General features: G+C 41.1%; 1 protein-coding gene across 2 annotated transcripts in view; it reads left to right on the forward strand.

Moving 5' to 3' along the window:
* Positions 1 to 19,906, forward strand: part of cdh11 (cadherin 11, type 2, OB-cadherin (osteoblast)) — a 137,648-nt gene that overhangs the window by 102,171 nt on the left and 15,571 nt on the right. For both annotated transcript variants that reach the window (XM_084322192.1, XM_084322193.1), the window contains exons 8-12: positions 5,154 to 5,267; positions 8,926 to 9,065; positions 9,998 to 10,134; positions 13,646 to 13,767; positions 17,896 to 18,013. In XM_084322192.1, the coding sequence (XP_084178318.1) occupies positions 5,154 to 5,267; positions 8,926 to 9,065; positions 9,998 to 10,134; positions 13,646 to 13,767; positions 17,896 to 18,013 (631 nt within the window). The remainder of the gene's footprint in view (positions 1 to 5,153; positions 5,268 to 8,925; positions 9,066 to 9,997; positions 10,135 to 13,645; positions 13,768 to 17,895; positions 18,014 to 19,906) is intronic.

Genomic DNA, 19,906 nt, shown 5'->3' on the forward strand with positions numbered 1-19,906 from the left:
ACCCTTAATTGTTCAGTGCTGCTTGGCCCCGATACATTTGATTCCCTGTTTATGTAATATAATTTGTGGAACCAAATAAAGTATTAAAATGTGTGTGTGTGTGTGTGTGTGTGTGTGTGTGTGTGTGTGTGTGTGTGTGTGTGTGTGTGTGTGTGTGTGTGTGTGTGTGTGTGTGTGTGTGTGTGTGTGTGTGTGTGTGTGTGTGTGTGTGTGTGTGTGTGTGTGTGTGTGCGTGCGTGCGTGCGTGCGTGTGTGTGTGCACGTGTGTGTGTGTTGATAATGTATTGATGACTCTCAGGGGAAATCAACACCTTTTGACACACACACACACTACTAGGGCTGCTCGATTATGACCAAAAGAATAATCAGGATTATTTTTATTGAAATTGAAATTGTGATCATTACTATTATTACTTATTATTATTGATTTGAGAACATCACAAACACTTATCTTTGTTCAGGAGAGATGGGTATCCTTTGGATTTGATCGATTTCAGTTCTGCTTATCGAATCCAGTTCTTATCGAATCTCTGTTCCAATTATAATATTTGTGGTAAGAATTGAATATCAAGAACCACAACTATTCTACTTTTCATTCTTGGCAGATTTAGGCTCTATTCCGTAAATTGTGAACCATGCGAAGGTATCTTTCTCTCTTAACCTGCTGGAACTTAGCCTTTAGTTTTTACCATCCGTTTCTGATGCATTATGACAGGAATATATCAAAGGAGGCTTATTCAATTAATTAATATTACTGTGGATGATACTGCATTTTTTTTAATCTATTACCTAATGAAAGAGACTTCTGTTAAATCACTGCCCAGTTACATGAATCCACTCTTCCTGTGCTCATATTCCCTTCATAGCTAAAGTGACAGTTGTCACTCTAACATCACGAGACCGCCGCCATCTTAGTATAGGGGACAACAAACAGGTGTGTACGAGCAAAAGTGAGCTCCGTTTTTAAATAGTAGTAACATATAAACATGAAAAAGGCATGTAGGCTACTTGAAGCCTCCAGTGCACACACACTGAGAATGGACTATATGGTGAAGTAGCTAGCAGCTAACATTTATCTGCGGTTTACAGCCTCACAGCCAATAATTAATTTACGATATACATATTTGTTCCTTATTCTCACCTGTTATGAAATGGGTAGAGCAGACATACGTATGATTTGACTTGGGGACCAGTGTCTGCTTTGATCGACTCTCCCGTCTGCGGCTATGCCCTCAACTGGTATTATATAAAACTTGAGTTTTGATTTTGTTATTGGTACAAAACGTCACACAGCAGCTCTTTGTTATTTTGATGCACTGAAAAAAATTGCCCTTGATTATGTTTAATTAGCCACTTTCCAATACGTTTTCTGCACTAAATGAAGCGTAAACAATGTACCGGGAGGGAATTTCCCCCCTGCGCCGTACAGTAGCAACAACAGACAGGAAGTTGACTTTGAGAATGGGTGTCTGGATGAACTGTGGCAGGGTGCTTTGTGAACTTCATCTAGGATGTTTGGGTCCCTCTAATATAAAAGACGTATGTCAGCGGTCAGTATTGTTACACTCGAGTCGCATAGCTAGACCTCTCTCCACGTCCACGCTAGTTAGTGTTTGTGCAGCACAGGAAATGTTATTCCCCAAGTGTAACGTTAACGTTGTTGTAAAAACACAGGAGGCCGTGTTTTTTTGTGAAGTTCAATCAATCGGTCAAGCGTTTGCTGTTGTCATTAGCCGTGTTCCATGAAAAGTAAACAAGAGTCTCTGCTCAGCTGACATGACCACGTTAGTTGAAAATGCAAATGGACCCTCACACTAGGGCTGGGCGATATGGCAAAAAATGATATCGTGATGTTATCATATCACTCGATATCGATAATTATCGAAATTGTTATAAGTCACACTCCAGTTCTCAGGCTGCAGCTGGTTTAAAAGCGAAAGTAAACCGGCTTCTCCGCTGGCTGTGGCGCCAGGGGAGTTGAACAGTTCTGGCTCTGCTAGTTTCTTTTCTATCTGCTAGCACACATAGCCTACTGTGTACAGACGGTTTCAAACTGTATTTTAAATTAGAAAGCAAACAAAATAAATGGACAAGAGAAAAATAAATCTCAATTTGGTCAGTATTGTCATTTGGACAAGCAAAGCCATTACTTTAAGTTGCAGGCAAGAAAGACAAGTCTGTCCACTGTCTCTGGTTTTAAAACTGCCCTGTTGCAGGTCACAAAAAATATATATTTTAGATATCGATTATTAAAATATATCGCGATATTTATCGTTATCGTTATATCGCCCAGCCCTACCTCACACTGCCAAGCCCTGCATGCTGCATCATATGACGACGACTGAATTAGTTGCATCTTTCTTCTCGACCAAAGGCTGCATTTCTGTCATCTTCTACAAGTTACCAAAAACGTTTCAAAATAACATGCAGTATCTCCCTCCTCCTCCCCATCCTCCCTCTCAACACGAGCTGGAACTATTGTTTGGGCTTGTGAGGAGGGGCGGAGCACAAGGAAGGAAGGGTGCGTTACATTTATAACACAGAACAAAATGGGAGCAACATGGTTACATGATTATCTTATTTGCATGATCGTGGGAAGACAATATCGTAATCAAATTGAAATTTGATTAATCTAGCAGCCCTAACACACAGACACACATACACACATGCATGCTTTTGCAGAGGACAAGAAGCCTTCAGTCGACTCCTTCAGACATTAAGCACCCCCCACAGCCCAAATGGAATGATACAAAAATATATATATATTATATATATTTTTTTCTTTTTAAGTCGACTAATAGTGGACTAACGGCACATTTTGGCCAATCACAGTTGACTATCCAAATCCTTAGTTGGGGACAGCCCTAAACCAGACTAGTAGACTAAGAACACATTCTTATTTAACCAGACTAGTAGACTAAGAAGTAAAGAACACATTCTTATTTAACCAGACTAGTAGACTAAGAACACATTCTTATTTAACCAGACTAAGATGGTCAGCAGACAGTAAGGTGCCAGCAGTCTGCCTGCTGTGCTGCGATGGAGACACTATGACTTTAAATCCTCTCAGCTCGTCCATTTCTCCCCCATTTGTCTGAACCGGGGTTTAAAACCGTAAAGGCTTATAGAAGGCAATTCAATGGCAGGTCCATTACAAGTCAATTGTGTTTCCCCCCAATATACAGTAAGTGAATTGAACCTTGGTCCAATAACTGTGATGTAATCTCTCAGAGACAGAGATTTTGATTTGATTTTATTTTATTAGGGATCCCCATTAGCTGGTGCGATAGCGATAACAGAGGTTGACTACATTCCTGACGGCTTTCAGACGATCACTTCTCAGGTCTCTCTTCTCAGGTCTCTCTTCTCAGGTCTCTCTTCTCAGGTCTCACTTCTCAGGTCTCTCTTCTCAGGTCTCTCTTAGGTCTCTCTTCTCAGGTCTCTCTTCTCAAGTCTCACTTCTCAGGTCTCTCTTCTCAGGTCTCTCTTCTCACTGCTCCTCAATTCCTGACGTTTCCATGGGCTAATGAGATGAAATCCTTATTTTATTGGTATTCATTTTCCAGAACTGATTCTGCTGTGTGATATTTAGGAGATTAGGAGTCAAATGTTTCTCATGTATAAAGGAAAATGGTCCGTTGATAATAGTGTGAACAAAATTCACAAACTTACTGTCTCATAATAGTTACAATGCAGACACGTACGTGAAGTATAATTTAAACAAAAGACAAAGATCCCTATGTGCACAGATCAGGGACAACATTATCTCTAGCCCTAGAGACCGGCGGGTTAAATGCAGGACATACTTTGTTCGGTCTGTGAGCTACTGTAGGTGAAATTGAGAATGCGGATAATCTTTTACAAGGACGTACAGGATGTACTTTTTAGTAAAATGTCCTTCGTTTATGTTGATTTTCTTGAGCAGGATGAATATGAACAACTTTAGTTTTGCTTCAGGAAGGGAACTTTTTGTAGCTGATTTTATTTGTCAAGCTTGGGAGAGAAGGCAGAATACTTTGTTCCGAGCTGTAATCTGTATTCATATGAAGGGCACTTTGTGTGCATGACACGAAAGAATCCAATCAATCAATCAATCAATCAATCATATACAGTACGGTGCATTGAACCGTGGTAGTGGTTGAATCTGCCAGAGGACAGACGTTGACTACATTCCCGCTGGCTTTCAGATTATCACCTCTCAGGTCTCCTTCCTGCAGCCGCGGCTTCCTCATCCTGCGACGGAGAGCTGAACTCAGTAACACGGCAGAAGTGAAAAACCACCTGTTGTCCTGTCGAATCGATCGCCTTTTCTCCAGCCGTGCCTGGTTGTTTTGTGAGATTCTCTTTTTTTCACGATGGTTTTATCGGGTTTCAGTCGAGAGCTTTGTATCGATAGGAGGCTAGAATGTCACTGCAGGTCTCGTGTTCTAAGTGGTATTAACCTCGACTTCACTCGACAGAGGAACGCAAAGCGTGCGATAGGAGGAGGGTCGGGGAAAGAGGGCGGAGCTTGGAGACAGGTCAACTGGGTCGTCTGCTCTAGAGATAGAAAGACAGAGCAAACGATGTGCTCAAAAATCCGTCTGAAATGTGTTGTTTCAGAGCTATCATGCTGGATATATAATATGTGTTGTTTGAGCGGTATCATACTGGATGTTATTTTACATAATGTCCATAATCGACCACCCCGGTTGAATGAACGAACAAAGGGATGAATGAAGTGAAAATGTTCATTTAAAAGCATTTCTTGTTACTGTAATGCTGGTGTATAATGTCGGTGGTTGGCAGAGACTAGTATGAGAGTATGAGAGTATGAGACCCCGCTGGTGTTTTTTCATGGAGCGAGAGCTCCCCCTATCAGCGGAGAGACACACTGCACCGGTCAATCACTGCATTCTAAACAGCATTAGATCAGACTTTGACCTTTTATTTATTGTCACATCTGACTTTTCCCTCCTATTTGTTTTGCAGTTTCCAAATGAATGATGAATCAATATATGTGTCCCTTTTCTCTGTCTTCTGCCCTACCCCCCACCCTCTCTCTCTCTCTCTCTCTCTCTCTCTCTCTCTCTCTCTCTCTCTCTCTCTCTCTCTCTCTCTCTCTCTCTCTCTCTCTCTCTCTCTCTCTCTCTCTCTCTCTCTCTCTCTCTCAGATGGTGGACTTTGAGACTAAGAGAGCGTATACGTTGAGAGTGGAGGCGTCCAACCCACACATAGACCCTCGGTTCATTGCCTGGGGCCCTTATAAAGATGAGGCCACAGTCAAGGTCAGTCGAGTTTAATTCATTATTAGGGCGTGAGCCTCAAAGGGGCTGAACCCTCTTGTAATCGCTGGTTTTATGCAGTTGTTAAACTGAATCATATACAGTAGAGATGTGAAACTGAATTGTATACAGTAGAGATGTGAAACTGAACCGTATACAGTAGAGATGTGAAACTGAATCGTATACAGTAGAGATGTGAAACTGAATCGTATACAGTAGAGATGTGAAACTGAACCGTATACAGTAGAGATGTGAAACTGAACCGTATACAGTAGAGATGTGAAACTGAATCATATACAGTAGAGATGTGAAACTGAATCATATACAGTAGAAATGTGAAACTCAACCGTATACAGTAGAGATGTGAAACTGAACCATATACAGTAGAGATGTGAAACTGAACCATATACAGTAGAGATGTGAAACTGAATCATACAGTAGAGATGTGAAACTGAACCATAATACAGTAAAGATGTGAAACTGAACCGTAAACAGTAGAGATGTGAAACTGAACCATATGCAGTCAAATACACGCATGACAACAACACTTTTGTTTCCAATATAGAAGTTGCCAGAGATGCAGTCATTGGGTCTCATTCTCGAACGAAGTTACGACAAAATATTTCGTCTTAGCCAGATTTCGGCCTATTTAAGACATATTAGGGCTGGGAGTGGGAGTCCTCAAATTTTCCTGAGATCTTATTTGAGAGCAGATCTAAGAGTGCTGAGGAGCACACTTAAATATGCTCTCAGCCCACGATCAAATCTCATGATTGATTGACTAATTTAAAATGTTATTATAACTTGACAGACTGTGTTCTCATAGTGATTCCTTCATGTTAACGCTACAGGCCTCCTTGGAATTAATTACTTGATCATAATTAAAATAAATATGACAATATTTGTACAATAAGAAATAAATAAATATGGATTCATCTGATCACAGGGCAGCTGGATTAACCATATCTGAACCAGCTATTTTGGACAAATGTATAATTACTTTAATTACTCAGATATTCAAACACAATTATGCAATTATTGTGAAATGATTGAAAATAATAATAATTTAATGCCTTCTGTGGAATTTGCATTTCTTATTTGTTACACATCTGTTTTAATGATTAATTATATACATTTGAAAGAATGCAGGTCAACATGCAATGTATCCCATTTATTGGTATACAATGGGACAGACCTTTGTTTGATTGATTGATTGATTGATTGAAAACTTTATTAACAGATTGCAGAATGGGTACAGTACAGTACAGCTCAATTACATAAGGGGATGCAGACCAGAGAAAGAATTTCGTCTTGTTTACATCAGGGTCCCCCATTTTCAATTAATCATAACATATATGACACACACGACACAGATAGACAGTACTGCTACATCTATACATTTATGACATACCAGATTTGCAAATACAGTACTGTTTGTGATACAAAAAGAGTCCAGAAAAGAGAGTACATTTGACGTAGAAACTGTTGGAGGAGGTTGGGTAGGAGGGGTGGTAGACTTACACTGTACAAGCAAAACTGTACATTGGAATATTGACAACCATACTTGGTCATTTACTGTACATTGGAGGGGGTTGATATAGCTATAAACCTGCATTCCTTCGAATATATCATTAATCAATTAAACGTATATTGAAATACACTATATAGCCTATACACCAACACTGAAATGACAGTGGATAAATAAATAAGAACTAAAGCTAATCGGTGGAAATAGACTGCATTAATATTCCATAACAAGTCTTGTGTGCGCCTACGAATGAACAGTAGCCTATAGGCTTAATTATGGAATAATAAGCCATACTGCGTCCATTCATTACGCCCGCCGGCCCGTAGGCTATATATATTATATGTCATTCATTCATTCATATACAGTACTGCGCGCGTGTGTGTGATTAAAATGTGTGTCATTAAAATGTACTCAAGCATAGTAACAGACACAATATTTCTGACACTGGGAATACATTCCCTGAGGTCCATAGATGATCCTAGATATCAAGAACATGCAAATGGACCTTGTAAAAGCACTTTTAGGCACATTTTCGGAAAACATGGCTAGGGCTTAACCTCTTAAGCCAGAGCCCAATTTTCTGAAAATCCATAATTTTTTTTTTAAATCTGTACCTTCTTGAGATCATGTGTAGAAAAAATCTAAGGAAATTAATAAAGGGAAAATGATTAACCTCTTAAGCCCGGAGCCCTATTTTCTGAAAATCCGCCTAAAATACATACCTAAGTAAATGGAATATTGCTCCACTTCTACAAGGTCCATTTGCATGTTCTTGGTATCTAGGGACATCTATGGACCTCGGTGAATGTATTCCCAGTGTCATAAATATTGTGTCTCTTACTAGGCTTGCTTAAATTGTGATGAAACAAAGGAGAATATGAATTATGAATAACACCATGCAAAAAATTTGTCAGTCATTCAGTACCTTCTTGAGATCACGTGTACAAAAAATTTAAGGAAATGAATAAAGGGAAGATGATTAAACAGAAGGTTTTGTAGATTGTAGACAGTACTGAATTCTGCCATCCGGACTAATGCAATTTGAAATATTATTATAGAATATAGAATTCGAGGCCTATAAATGACCTTATTTTGCCAACTTGCACACTATAGATCGGGCCAAATCTCCTCTTTCAAATGGCAGAGTTCAATTTGGATTTAGTATCACCAGGCGTGCATGAAGAACAGAGAATGAAATCTACTGTATGTACAGTAGGTTTTTTATTCTTGCAACAGCTCTGCCATTTTGAAACTGATTTCAAATCGGATGGTTGCTAAATGCTCAAAATAGGGGAGACAAACTAACTGCGCTCCAATATATGCCAATAACGTTCAGTTTTGTGTTATATAATCGCGAGTAATAAGATAATTAAAATAATTTCATAAGCAAGTAATTTGTTTGAAGGGAGCTAGAAGCCTTTGGGAAGTGTAGTTTAAAAAAATTCCAACGCTCATTGAAAGCTCTGGATGTCATCTTCTCAAAATGTCTCAACATGACTACATTCAGCGACGGTCGCTTTTTCAAAATGGCGTATACCTGCGATCACAACAACACATTTCAAAAAACGAAAATCTCACTAATAACACTTTAACCTAGTGGTAAACAAACGTATTGCTGAAAATATACACTATGACTGCTGTTGTGACATGGTTAGGATGTTTACTGTTGGATACATTTGGGGGAAAAACAAACATTATGTCATACAGTCAGAGAGAATGATTTATGACGTGATGTCATTTGCGGTCCGGTACCGGACCGTACGAGTGGAAGAGGTTAAGAGGTTAACTAAACTGATTTAGTTTTCCTTGAATTTTATTTTGTGTTTTTTACCTTTTTTTAATATGCGTGTAATCTCCAAAGCACTGAAAATACTTCAATGCCTTTCTTGAGAATAAATCATTTCTGAAATTAAATGAACATACTGTATATTAACATGAGGAGGATGAGGAGCTTGTAGATGAACATACTGTATGTTAACATGAGGAGGATGAGGAGCTTGTAGATGAACATACTGTATGTTAACATGAGGAGGATGAGGAGCTTGTAGATGAACATACTGTATGTTAACATGAGGAGGATGAGGAGCTTGTAGATGAACATACTGTATGTTAACATCTCCTCTGTGTTTCTAGATCATGGTGGAGGATGCGGACGAGCCCCCGGTGTTTGTGGCTCCCAGTTATACCTTTGAGGTGGAAGAGAACGCCCCAGAAGGAACTCTGGTGGGCCGAGTACACGCTAAGGATACGGATGTAGCTAATAACCCTGTCAGGTAACATGTGATTCCTTGCTAATAACTCTTAATAACCTTTAAACCCTTAAACCTCTTCCACTTTTTTTTGAATGCATACATTAATTCCAGACTGACTGATGAAAGATTGTACAGATTTAAACATTTTCTCTTTGCATACAACAAAATGTGCATTAAAGTGCATTTTCTATTCTCTGTAGGATAACTACAAAAAAGTGCATTCAGAACAAAGCCAAGGTGCTTTAAAACTGCATAAAGATCTGCAAAAAGACACACACATGAGAGGGATAATAGCTTATAGCAGACTTAATGATGTTACTGTAGTGGCTACTGTCATAATTCATGGAATTATGGAAGGACTGTTGTATTTACTACATCTCCCGTGACTCTTAGCGGGGGATGACGTAGCTTACGAGAGACAAGTGAAAGAGGACCGGAAGCGGTGTTAGCTAGCTTAACGCTAACGTTAGTTTAAAAGGTTTTAACCGCGACGGGCATATATAGTAATGGCGAGGATATAAAGCATTTATTGGATGCGTTGCTCGTGGAGTTTACATAGAAACAGCGCGACTCCCAAGAGGAGTTAGTTATGACAGAACGCTGCAGAACGCAGGAAGAGTGCCAAGCTGCTCACGTTATACGTTGCGCAAAGTCTGTAGCCGCGTTTTGATTACGTCATCACAACAACACTTTAGGTTACGAACGTTACATAACCCTGTTCTTTGACATTCAGTGATATATTTTCGGTGCTAAAACCATTTTGGCCGAAAGCCGAAAATGCCTTTTTAACCATTTTCGGACGCTAATTTTCGGTGGCCGAATATTCGGTGCATCCCTAATTCTGTGTAATAACATCTGATATATTTTACAGGTATATAATTCCTGTGTAATAATATTTTATTTATTTTCCAGGTATATAATTCCTGTGTAATAACATCTGATATATTTCCCAGGTACATGATCCCTCGCTATACGGATGTGGAACAGTTCTTCAGTATCAACTCAGAGGATGGACTGATCACCACCACAAGACCTCTGGACAGAGAGGCACAAGCCTGGCATAATATATCTGTCTCCGCCACAGAGATAGGTACACAAACACACACACACACACACACACATACATACATACATACATACATACATACATACATACATACATACATACATACATACATACATACATACATACATACATACATACATACATACATACATACATACATACATACATACATACATACATACATACATACACACACACACACACAGGACACATACACATCTGTGAGCTGTTGTTGAGACAAGCAGTGTTGTCTTCTGGGTGAGGCACCTCTAACGGTGTGGTATCTAGGAACACTAGAGAGTAGACTAGAGACTCTTCTTTTGTCATAACGCTGGTTTCCGAATCAATAGTTCATGCGTCATTTTGATGTTTTGAAAGTTGAAATCCTCTCAAAACATAAAATAGCTGCGTAATTTAGTGTAGTCTCTGCGGTCCTCTTTCTCTGCTGCAGTGAGCATTACAGCTGGTTAATGGTAAATGGACTGCATTTATATCACATGGTTTCATCCAGACTGTCCCTGGAGAGACTTATGTGATGCATGCAAATTGTGTGTGCATCTGCATGCATCATCATTGTGTACAAACATTCCTAAATATTTTATATATTTTATTTTATAATGTTTCAAGGAAGTAGGAGTATCTGTTGAGTCCTCAATAAGATTTGAGCCTGGATGAGACTTTAGCTTCATTAACACTTGATCTATCTAACTCACCAACTAGCATCAATGAGACTTGAGCTATCTAACTCACAAACGAGCCTCAATGAGACTTGAGCTATCTAACTCACCAACTAGCCTCAATGAGACTTGAGCTATCTAACTCACCAACTAGCCTCAATGAGACTTGAGCTATCTAACTCACCAACTAGCCTCAATGAGACTTGAGCTATTTAACTCACCAACTAGCCTCAATGAGACTTGAGCTATCTAACTCACCAACTAGCCTCAATGAGACTTGAGCTATCTAACTCACCAATAGCATCAATGAGAGTGGAGCTATCAAACCCACCAACTAGTCTCAATGAGACTTGAGCTATCTAACTCACCAACTAGCCTCAATGAGACTTGAGCTATCCAACCAACTAGCCTCAATGACACTTGAGCTCTCGAACTCACCAACTAGACTCTGGGAGCCAGCCAGCTAAGTATCTGTCTCGTCTGTTAGTCTGTTTCTATCCACAAGTATTTTTAAAGCAGAAATATCTGCTGACACCCCACAGACTTCAACTTTCTAACATCACCACAAAACTCCAGACAGCTAGAAAGAGGGGGAGGGATGGAGAAAGAGAGAGCGAGAGAGAGAGGGGGGGCAGAGAGAAAGGGACAGCGAGAGACATGGATAGAGAGATAAACAGACAGAGAAAGATAGGCACAGAGAGAGAGAGAGGGGGGAGAGAAAGAGAGAGAGGGACAGAGAGAGAGAAAGGGTGTGAGAAAGAGAGATAGGGAGAGAGAGGCAGAGATAGGGACAGAGATAGGAACAGAGTGAGAGAGAGTGAGAGAGAGAGAGAGAAAGAAAGAAAGAAAGAAAGAAAGAAAGAAAGAAAGAAAGAAAGAAAGAAAGAAAGAAAGAAAGAAAGAAAGAAAGAAAGAAAGAAAGAAAGAAAGAAAGAAAGAAAGAAAGAAAGAAAGAAAGAAAGAAAGAAAGAAAGAAAGAAAGAAAGAAAGAAAGAAAGAAAGAAAGAAAGAAAGAAAGAAAGAAAGAAAGAAAGAACGGGACAGAGAAGAAGGAGAGAAAGGAATGGACACAAAGTTAGTGAGTACTACCACTCAGAACCTGCTATATCATTGAGTCAGTTACTACAGTTAGTTCGTAATTTCTCACGTATTTCTTTGTTATTATAAAATGACATTCAATCCACAGTTTAAAACGGTAACCACCTAAAAGTGCTTGTAAAGTAGAAGCAGATGCTAGCGATCTCCTCGCCACAATAACGTTAGCCGGCTAGCCACCGTGCCCCACCCGGCTATTTCTGAGGCCGGAGCTCAGCCTATCACAGCACAGCGTGGTTTCTCTGTGGCTAGCTTGACGCCAGACTGCCAGATGGTTCCAGGCCCGTGGCCCACTGAGCTATGAGTTTGCAGGCCATGCTAACCGCTAACTGGCCCTGGGAAGCTAAATGAATGCCTGTTAATTACAGGGTAGAGGATAGAATGGACACGCTAGAATGGCAAGTATGTAACGCAGCGACAACAAGGTTGGAGCAGGGTTTCAGAAGTTACAGAGGGGTGATTTATTGTGTGGGGGGGGGGGGGGGGGGCTGTGTGTGTTTACCTCTGTTACTTCCTCTTCTCTCTCTCTGTCTCTCCAAGTTCATGTTGTGTGTATCTTCATCTCTCTCTCTCTCTCTCTCTCTATATCCCTCTCGTTCTCTCTCTCTCTCTCTCTCGTTCTCGTTCTCTCTCTCTCCATCTGTCTCTGTGTGAGTTTATGTCTTGTATGCAAGTCTATTTTGGTTTGAAATAGATATTCTGAATCCAATATTTCTTTCCATTTGAGTCGGTTATTTTACATCAAAATGTTTCTGGCTGGCTGGCTAACTGACTGACCGACCGACCGACCGACCGACCGACTGACTGACTGACTGACTGACTGACTGACTGACTGACTGACTGACTGACTGACTGACTGACTGACTGACTGACTGACTGACTGACTGACTGACTGACTGACTGACTGACTGACTGACTGACTGACTGACTGACTGACTGACTGACTGACTGAATGAGTGCATTGTTATCTTTACTCAAAGCGAGATTACAGGTCTTACTCTCCATCTGGTTTCCAGGCAGTCATGCTCCTCACTGTATTCACCATGGCAATGACCAAATAGCTGAAACCATGTCCCACATCTTAAATGGTTGCCATGTATACAGGGGCCTCTACATAAGTAGGCATGACAGAATAGTAGATTTGATAGCGAAAGATATCTCTTCTATTTTTAGGTCCTCTATCACGCTGTTTAAGCATTCTACTGTGAAGCCAAGCATGTTCAACCTGTGCAATGATGATTCTGTGTTCTCTAATATTACAGCTAACACCCCTGATGTATTTGTTGTAAATGAACACCTTAGGGAGGTGTCCATTCTTGAGGTTGGCTGTACTTTTGACTACAGCTTAGAAGAAGCCTTTCTAACCAAAATGCTGAAATACCAACAGCTACAGCAGACCATCTCACAGCTAGGCTACAGATGTAAACTCCTAGTTTTTATCTTTGGCAGCCTAGGGCATGTGCACAAGTTGGTTGTGAGGGGCCTACAAATAGCCGGTCTCCCCAAAAGGAAGGCCAAGCAGTTAGCCAGGTACTGCTCAGTATCAGCAATTATAGGAAGCCGCTCAATTTGGAGGAGGCGCTGTTACCTTTTCCCATGATTCTGCCGTCCATGCACCTTGTACCTGGCTGTTCTTTCATCATTTCTGACTGCACTTGCAGTGTTTATGTCCTTTGTATGAGGCCTCCTTGTACTTCTGTTCATGTGGACATAAACAAACATTTCAAATGTGTGTTTGTGTGTATGTGTGTGTGTGTATTCAGGAGGTCATCACCAGGACACTAAGGTCCGTGTCAACATCAAAGTGAAGGACCTGAATGACAACGCTCCTGAGTTTGCTGCCATCAATGAGGTTCTCATCTGTGAGACTGTGGCACCTGGAAAGGTACAGTAGGTCTGATTGACTGAGAGAGTAAGTGTTTGTTTGAGCGTGTGTTCATCAGATTCATCACTAATGATAGATACGACACTCATCACTGTATTCTTCATGAGAAGGTTGGTTGGTCCTCTCTGATGGAGAGGTGCAACAAACACTGGTATTTTTTTCATTTAAGGCCCTTATTGGTAAGCTACCTCCTTATACTACATCATTATTGGAATGGAATGTTGGAACCTATGGAACCCGTTTGAGTGACTGGCTGGTCCTTAAACGAACATGCCAACATTTTGGGAAATTAGCTTACCGTCTTCTCCAGAGAGAGACAAGAGGATTGATACCAGTTTCCTCTCTGTGCGTTCAGTAGAAAGCTATCTGGCTGCATGTTAGCCTAGCTTAGCACAATGAATGGAAGCGGACATGACCTTATCTTCTTGTCTCTCTCTGGAGAAGACGGTAAGCAAATTTCCCAAAATGTTGGCGTGTTCCTTTAGCCTCTTAACAGGTGCCCCCAAAAAGGACTGCATACTCTTTTTGCAAACCAAAATACTATACTTTATACTTATAGCACATGCAAATCGTCCCCAAGATGGCCAACATGTGGGCGTGTTAAGAGGGTCCCCAGAGTTTGTTCTGAAAAGGGTAAATCTGTATTTTTCTATGATGCCCCTCTAGCTCATGGAATGACCAACAGTCCTTAAAACTTGAGATTCTTCCCTCTGTTGCAGAGTTGAAAACCTTGATCTTCAAACTTTGTCAATCAAGATTTACCAATCAAGATTTACGTTTTATTTGATTTTTTTAGATACATTTTTTAGCATTTATTGCTTTCATGGTCAGACATGACCGACAGATGAGGAGAGGATGAACGGGAGAAGAGGGGGAAGACATGCGACAAATGGGAGTCACCGGGAGTGGGAAGCGAACCCGGGACGGCCGCTTCGCGACGCCAGCGATACATGGTGTGCTAGTAGAGCGCCCCAAGATTTTACGTGTTTTAATTGATTTGCTATCCTTGCTTTTTGCCTCATCTCGTTGTTTTAGCGATTTTATATGCTGTGTAATTTTACATGCCTTTTTTTTTGGTAATCTCTGTATTAGGGCTGACCCCGATTAGTCGAATCATTAATCATTCTTTCCAAAAGCGGAGGCTTAAAAAAAAAGAGGCCTAGAAGCGTGGCTAACGCTAATGGCGCGCATACCAGCAAGGCTATCTGGCTAAGAAAATGGGCACAGAGGCACTGAAAGAGGATTTCACCCATCTAATGAACACACTAGACTAGACAAATATCAAGATGTATCCATCAGGGGCGGCTAAGTGGTGCAGTGGGCAAGGCGCTCGCCACTAATGCAGGAGATGCTGGGTTCGAGCCCAGCTCTCGGCGTTGCTACCTGCTTGGCTGGTCGTTCATACTAATACAATTGGCAGTATTAGGGGGTGGGAAGCTGGTGGGTGGGGATCGGACGTTGTGGACAGCGACTCCTACAGGTCGGTTGGTGTGCCTGCGCAGCAGAATCAGGAAGCAACAAGGTCCCTCCCACGCAGACCCTCGCCACTGAGAGATTGCGCTGTTCAGGTGAAAAGATGCGACAGCTGCCTCGTCGTGTACCGGAGGGGACACGTGATGCAAGGCTTGGTCCACATTGCAGCCGACCTGTGGGAGGCATGGCCTAACAGCGTTCGAGACAGGGGAGGGTAGAATTGAACAATACGAAATTGGGATGGGAGAAAAAATAGAAAATGGGAGAAAAAGTAGATACAAAAATAAAAGATGTATCCATCAGTGAACCATGCTTTTACAGAGGACAAGCCTTCAGTCGACTCCTTCAGACATTAAGCACCCCCCACAGCCCAAATGGAATGATTTTCTTTTGCATTTTTTGCATTCGGGGGGGGGGGGGGGGGGGGGGGGTTAGGACTATCGGCAAATTTTGACCAATCAACGTCGACTATCCAAATCCCTAGTCGGGGACAGCCCTACTCTGTATGTACACTCGACATGACTGTAAATGAGGGAAACCTCAGTGGGCTTTCCAGTTGAAATAAAGCGTTTGAAATAAGGCGTCAGGTTTTACATCAACATGCCGTGTCTTATATCCCACTGTGTTACCGAGACTGGTTTGATGTACAGCTTCAGTACATCATCATCATCATCATCATCATCATCATCATCATCATCATCATCATCATCATCATCATCATCATCATCATTCCAGCAACGTCGCCCTCATCCCCCGCCTCACTGTGTTGCCTTGAGGCTGATGCTCTGGGACAAGTAGGCGGGTGACTTCCCCAGGACAACACAGAGGCTCTGGGTCAAAAATCTATTCAAATATTTTGTTGCGGCGAGATATTGCTTTGTAATTTAACCTCTTAACATTCCTGCAAATTTGGCGTAAAATGCCTATCGAATTCTTACCCAAAGTTTGTACTTTGTAGCACATGCATAAGTCTGGGCCCTATTCCCCGTACCTGGTTCAACTAAGTCGATCAAGATGTCATTATCCAGATTCAGTTAACCCGATGTTTGAAGCCGGGATTTTTCTGTTCCTCGAAGGTGGATTCAGTCTCGTTAACTCAAACCAGACTTGAGACCCAGGATAAGTGCGCGCGGCCGCTCCAGTTGAAAAGCCAGCACGTATCGATAGCAGAGATCCTGATTATCTAGCGGCATTGATTGATTAATTGATTTAAAACTTTATTAACATATTGCAGTACGGCTCAATCGCCTCGCCGACAAGTTAAATGCGTTATCTATAGGCTAATTTTAAGTCCCTCATTACCTCAATCAATCAGATTATATTTCTTTAAACTTGCCTGCTGGATTGAATAATCAAATGAGATCTTGCTAGCGAAAATAATTAGTTAAACTGTTATACAGAATAACGATACGGCTCTCTTACCCATTGATTGATGTATGGTCGATCTTTTACTTATCTCCACTGTGGTGTAACGGGTTCTTCTTTTGACTTTCACGCAGACGACCGGGGTTCGAAACCTAGTCTTTTCCTTCTTTTTGCGATGTAGGAATAATTCAATTTGGTGCACGTTGAGAGCTATATAAAGAATGACATCCTCAATGCATGTAGATTTATAATATTTTAACTTAAAACTAGGCTACTTTGGCGTATAATCATTAATATTATATTCCAAAAAATTATATTGGAAACACAGGGTTTCGAACACCGGTCGCCGGGTTGCCAGGATAGAGCACTACCGCTGCGCCACTGTGCCAGATGGGATAAATTCATTGTTTATACATTAATGAACGAGAGACCCGTGTTTAGAATATTCTTTATTTTGAATGAAGTTTTATCTCTTTATGCTCATTCATTAATGTGACGTCAACGGCTCATTCAATTTCTCAAATCCGTCAAACAGCGCATCTCATCAGACATCTTAATCCCAGTTACAATTAAAATAACCACATAATGTGTACATCGCACCGAGCGAGCGCCACGGTATATAACGTGCATTATTTAGGACAAAGTGAATTTAGTATCAGCATTTTGGGTCTATTTTACATTTCAAAAGCCCCCTCTGGAAGAATGGAGCACAAAAACGTAATTCAGAATGGTATAATGCAGATCGTAGACTGTGGGAATAATTTCAGGAAACGGGCTGTCATTTCTTTGCGGGGGCGTGGCGATGGTTCATCCGGCTAACTTGAACTTAAACCCTGCTCTCGACCAGGCTCAAACTTTTGGATCTGTTGTCATGGTGATTTGGACAATCCAGGTACGGGGAACGGGAAAGTCCGGCTTAAGTCAGACTTCACCGAAAGTTATCCGGCTAACTCAGTTATCCAGGTACGGGGAACGGGGCCCTGGTCTCATTTGAAAGGACTTTTTCGAAACTGATGTTCATTGGCTGTTTGGTCTTATAACCCAAGATTGGAAGCATGTAATAGGTCAAACTGGGTGTCAATCAAACGGTGGCCATTTTAGCTTTCAAACGATGTGCTGCTTTAGATACTAAAACAATGGGACGCAACAGACAAGGGTAAATGCACTGTGACGTGTCCATCGTGGCTGAGGGTGATTCACTGCCCAATCACAGCCATGCGGGGCATCTACTGGAGGCAATGTAGGTCACAAACGTCTCTCATTCAGTCTTTGTATATGTGTGTTGTCTAGGTGATAGAGACGGTGAGTGCGGTGGATAAAGACGAGATGGCTCACAGACAACTCTTTACCTTCAGTCTGGCTCCTGAGGCCGCACACAACCACAACTTCTCCCTGAAGGATAACAGAGGTGGGATATCTATTCATCTATACGTTTTACATTTACATTTACAACAGTGCTGAAACTTGGGTGGTGCAGTGATGAGTGCATGATAGTATAAGACAGTAATATAATTTCAGATATTGATTGAAATATGGCGTAGATGGCTTGATTGATCGGGTTTCGGCTGTCCTAACTGCTGGGAAGTTCGGCTTCTCTTTGATGACCCGTCCAGAGTTCAGACAGGAGTGGGTCTAAGGCGGCCAGAGGATGTAGAGCGGAGGGCTCTTGAGGGTGTGTAGTTAGAGACCATTGACCGGAGGTAGGCGGCAGTTTCAAGTTCAAGTTTGTTTATTCAAGTTTGTTTATTATTTGTCACAACAAAATACAGAACACTTTATAATGAAATGCTTGTTTCTGTATGAGCCCATGAGAGTGTGCTACACACAGTAAAAATAAGGTAAGTAAAAAAAGTTATTAAGAAGTAAGTAAAAAAGTAAGTAAAAAAGTAAGTAAAGTCAATTATACATATATACAATATACAATACAGAGTAAAATGAGATAACAGTGAGGTACAATGCAGAGGTACAAAACTTAGGGTAGGGTGCAAATGAGGTATGAATGTAGTGCAAATCTCTTTAACCTCGTCCGCCGGGGGCGGACCGCAAATTACATCACGTCATAAATCAACCTCTGCAGACTGTCTGACAAAATGATCTGTTTTTTTTTCAAACATATTCAAATATAAACATCATAACCATGTCACAACAGCAGTTATAATGTATATTATCATCAATACGTTAGTTTACCAATAGGCTAAAGTGTTATTAGATATATTTTAGTTTTTGTTTTTCTGTTGTTTTTATCGAGGACATCGAGAGCTTTCAATGAGCGTTGGCATTTTTCAGAAACACCCTACCCAGAGGTCTCTAGTTCAAAAAAAGCAAATGGATTCTATATGAATTTTTTTTATATCTCTTATTACTCAAGATAATAATCCACAAAACGTAACGTTATTGGCATATATTGGAGCACAGTTAGTTTGTCGCCCCTATTTTTTATAAGATTTGGCACAATCCATAAATGTGCGAATTGGCTATAATAAGGTCATTTATAAGCCTGCTATTCTATATTCTATAATAATATTTCAAATTGCATTGGTCCGGATGGGAGAATTCAGTACTGTATCTAAAAAAACCTTCTGTTTAATCATCTTCCCTTTATTCATTTCCTTAGATTATTTGTACACATGATCTCAAGAAGGTACTGAACGAGATCAGTGGCAGTTTTTCATGTCTGGTCATTTTTAGCATGGTGTTATTCACTGTCAAAGATGCAAAGAAAAATCATAATTCATATGATTCACACAATATCACTGAGGTCCATAGATGTCCCTAGATACCAAGAACATGCAAATGGACCTTGTAGAAGTGGAGCAATATTCCATTTACGTAGGTATGTATTTTAGGCGGATTTTCAGAAAATAGGGCTCCGGGCTTAAGAGTGTTGATTGATTGATTGATTGAAAAGTTTATTAACAGATTGCAGAATGGGTACAGTACAGTACAGCTCAATACATACAATTGTTAAGGGGAGGGCGGTCAGGTGGCGTAGCGGAGATTGCGTTCGTCACCAACCCCCGGAGACGCTAGGATTCGCCTGTTCGAATCCAGCTCACAGCTCCGGGGTTGTCACCAGCTTGGCTGGCCGTTCACACTAATACAATTGGCAGTATTAGAGGGTGGGAGAAGCTGGCGGGTGGGTCCGGGTCGTTGTAAACAGTGACTCCTACAGTTCGGTCGGGGCGCCTGCTAAGCGCGGATAGGATCTAAGTGGGATAGTGTGATCCTTCCACACGCTACGCCCACTCAGTGAGAGTCCGCGCTGCCAGGTGAAAAGAAGCGGTTGATTGGCTGGACGTGT

This window comes from Notolepis coatsorum (genome assembly GCF_963971535.1).
Source record: "Notolepis coatsorum genome assembly, chromosome: 9".
Taxonomy (NCBI): Eukaryota; Metazoa; Chordata; class Actinopteri; order Aulopiformes; family Paralepididae; genus Notolepis; species Notolepis coatsorum.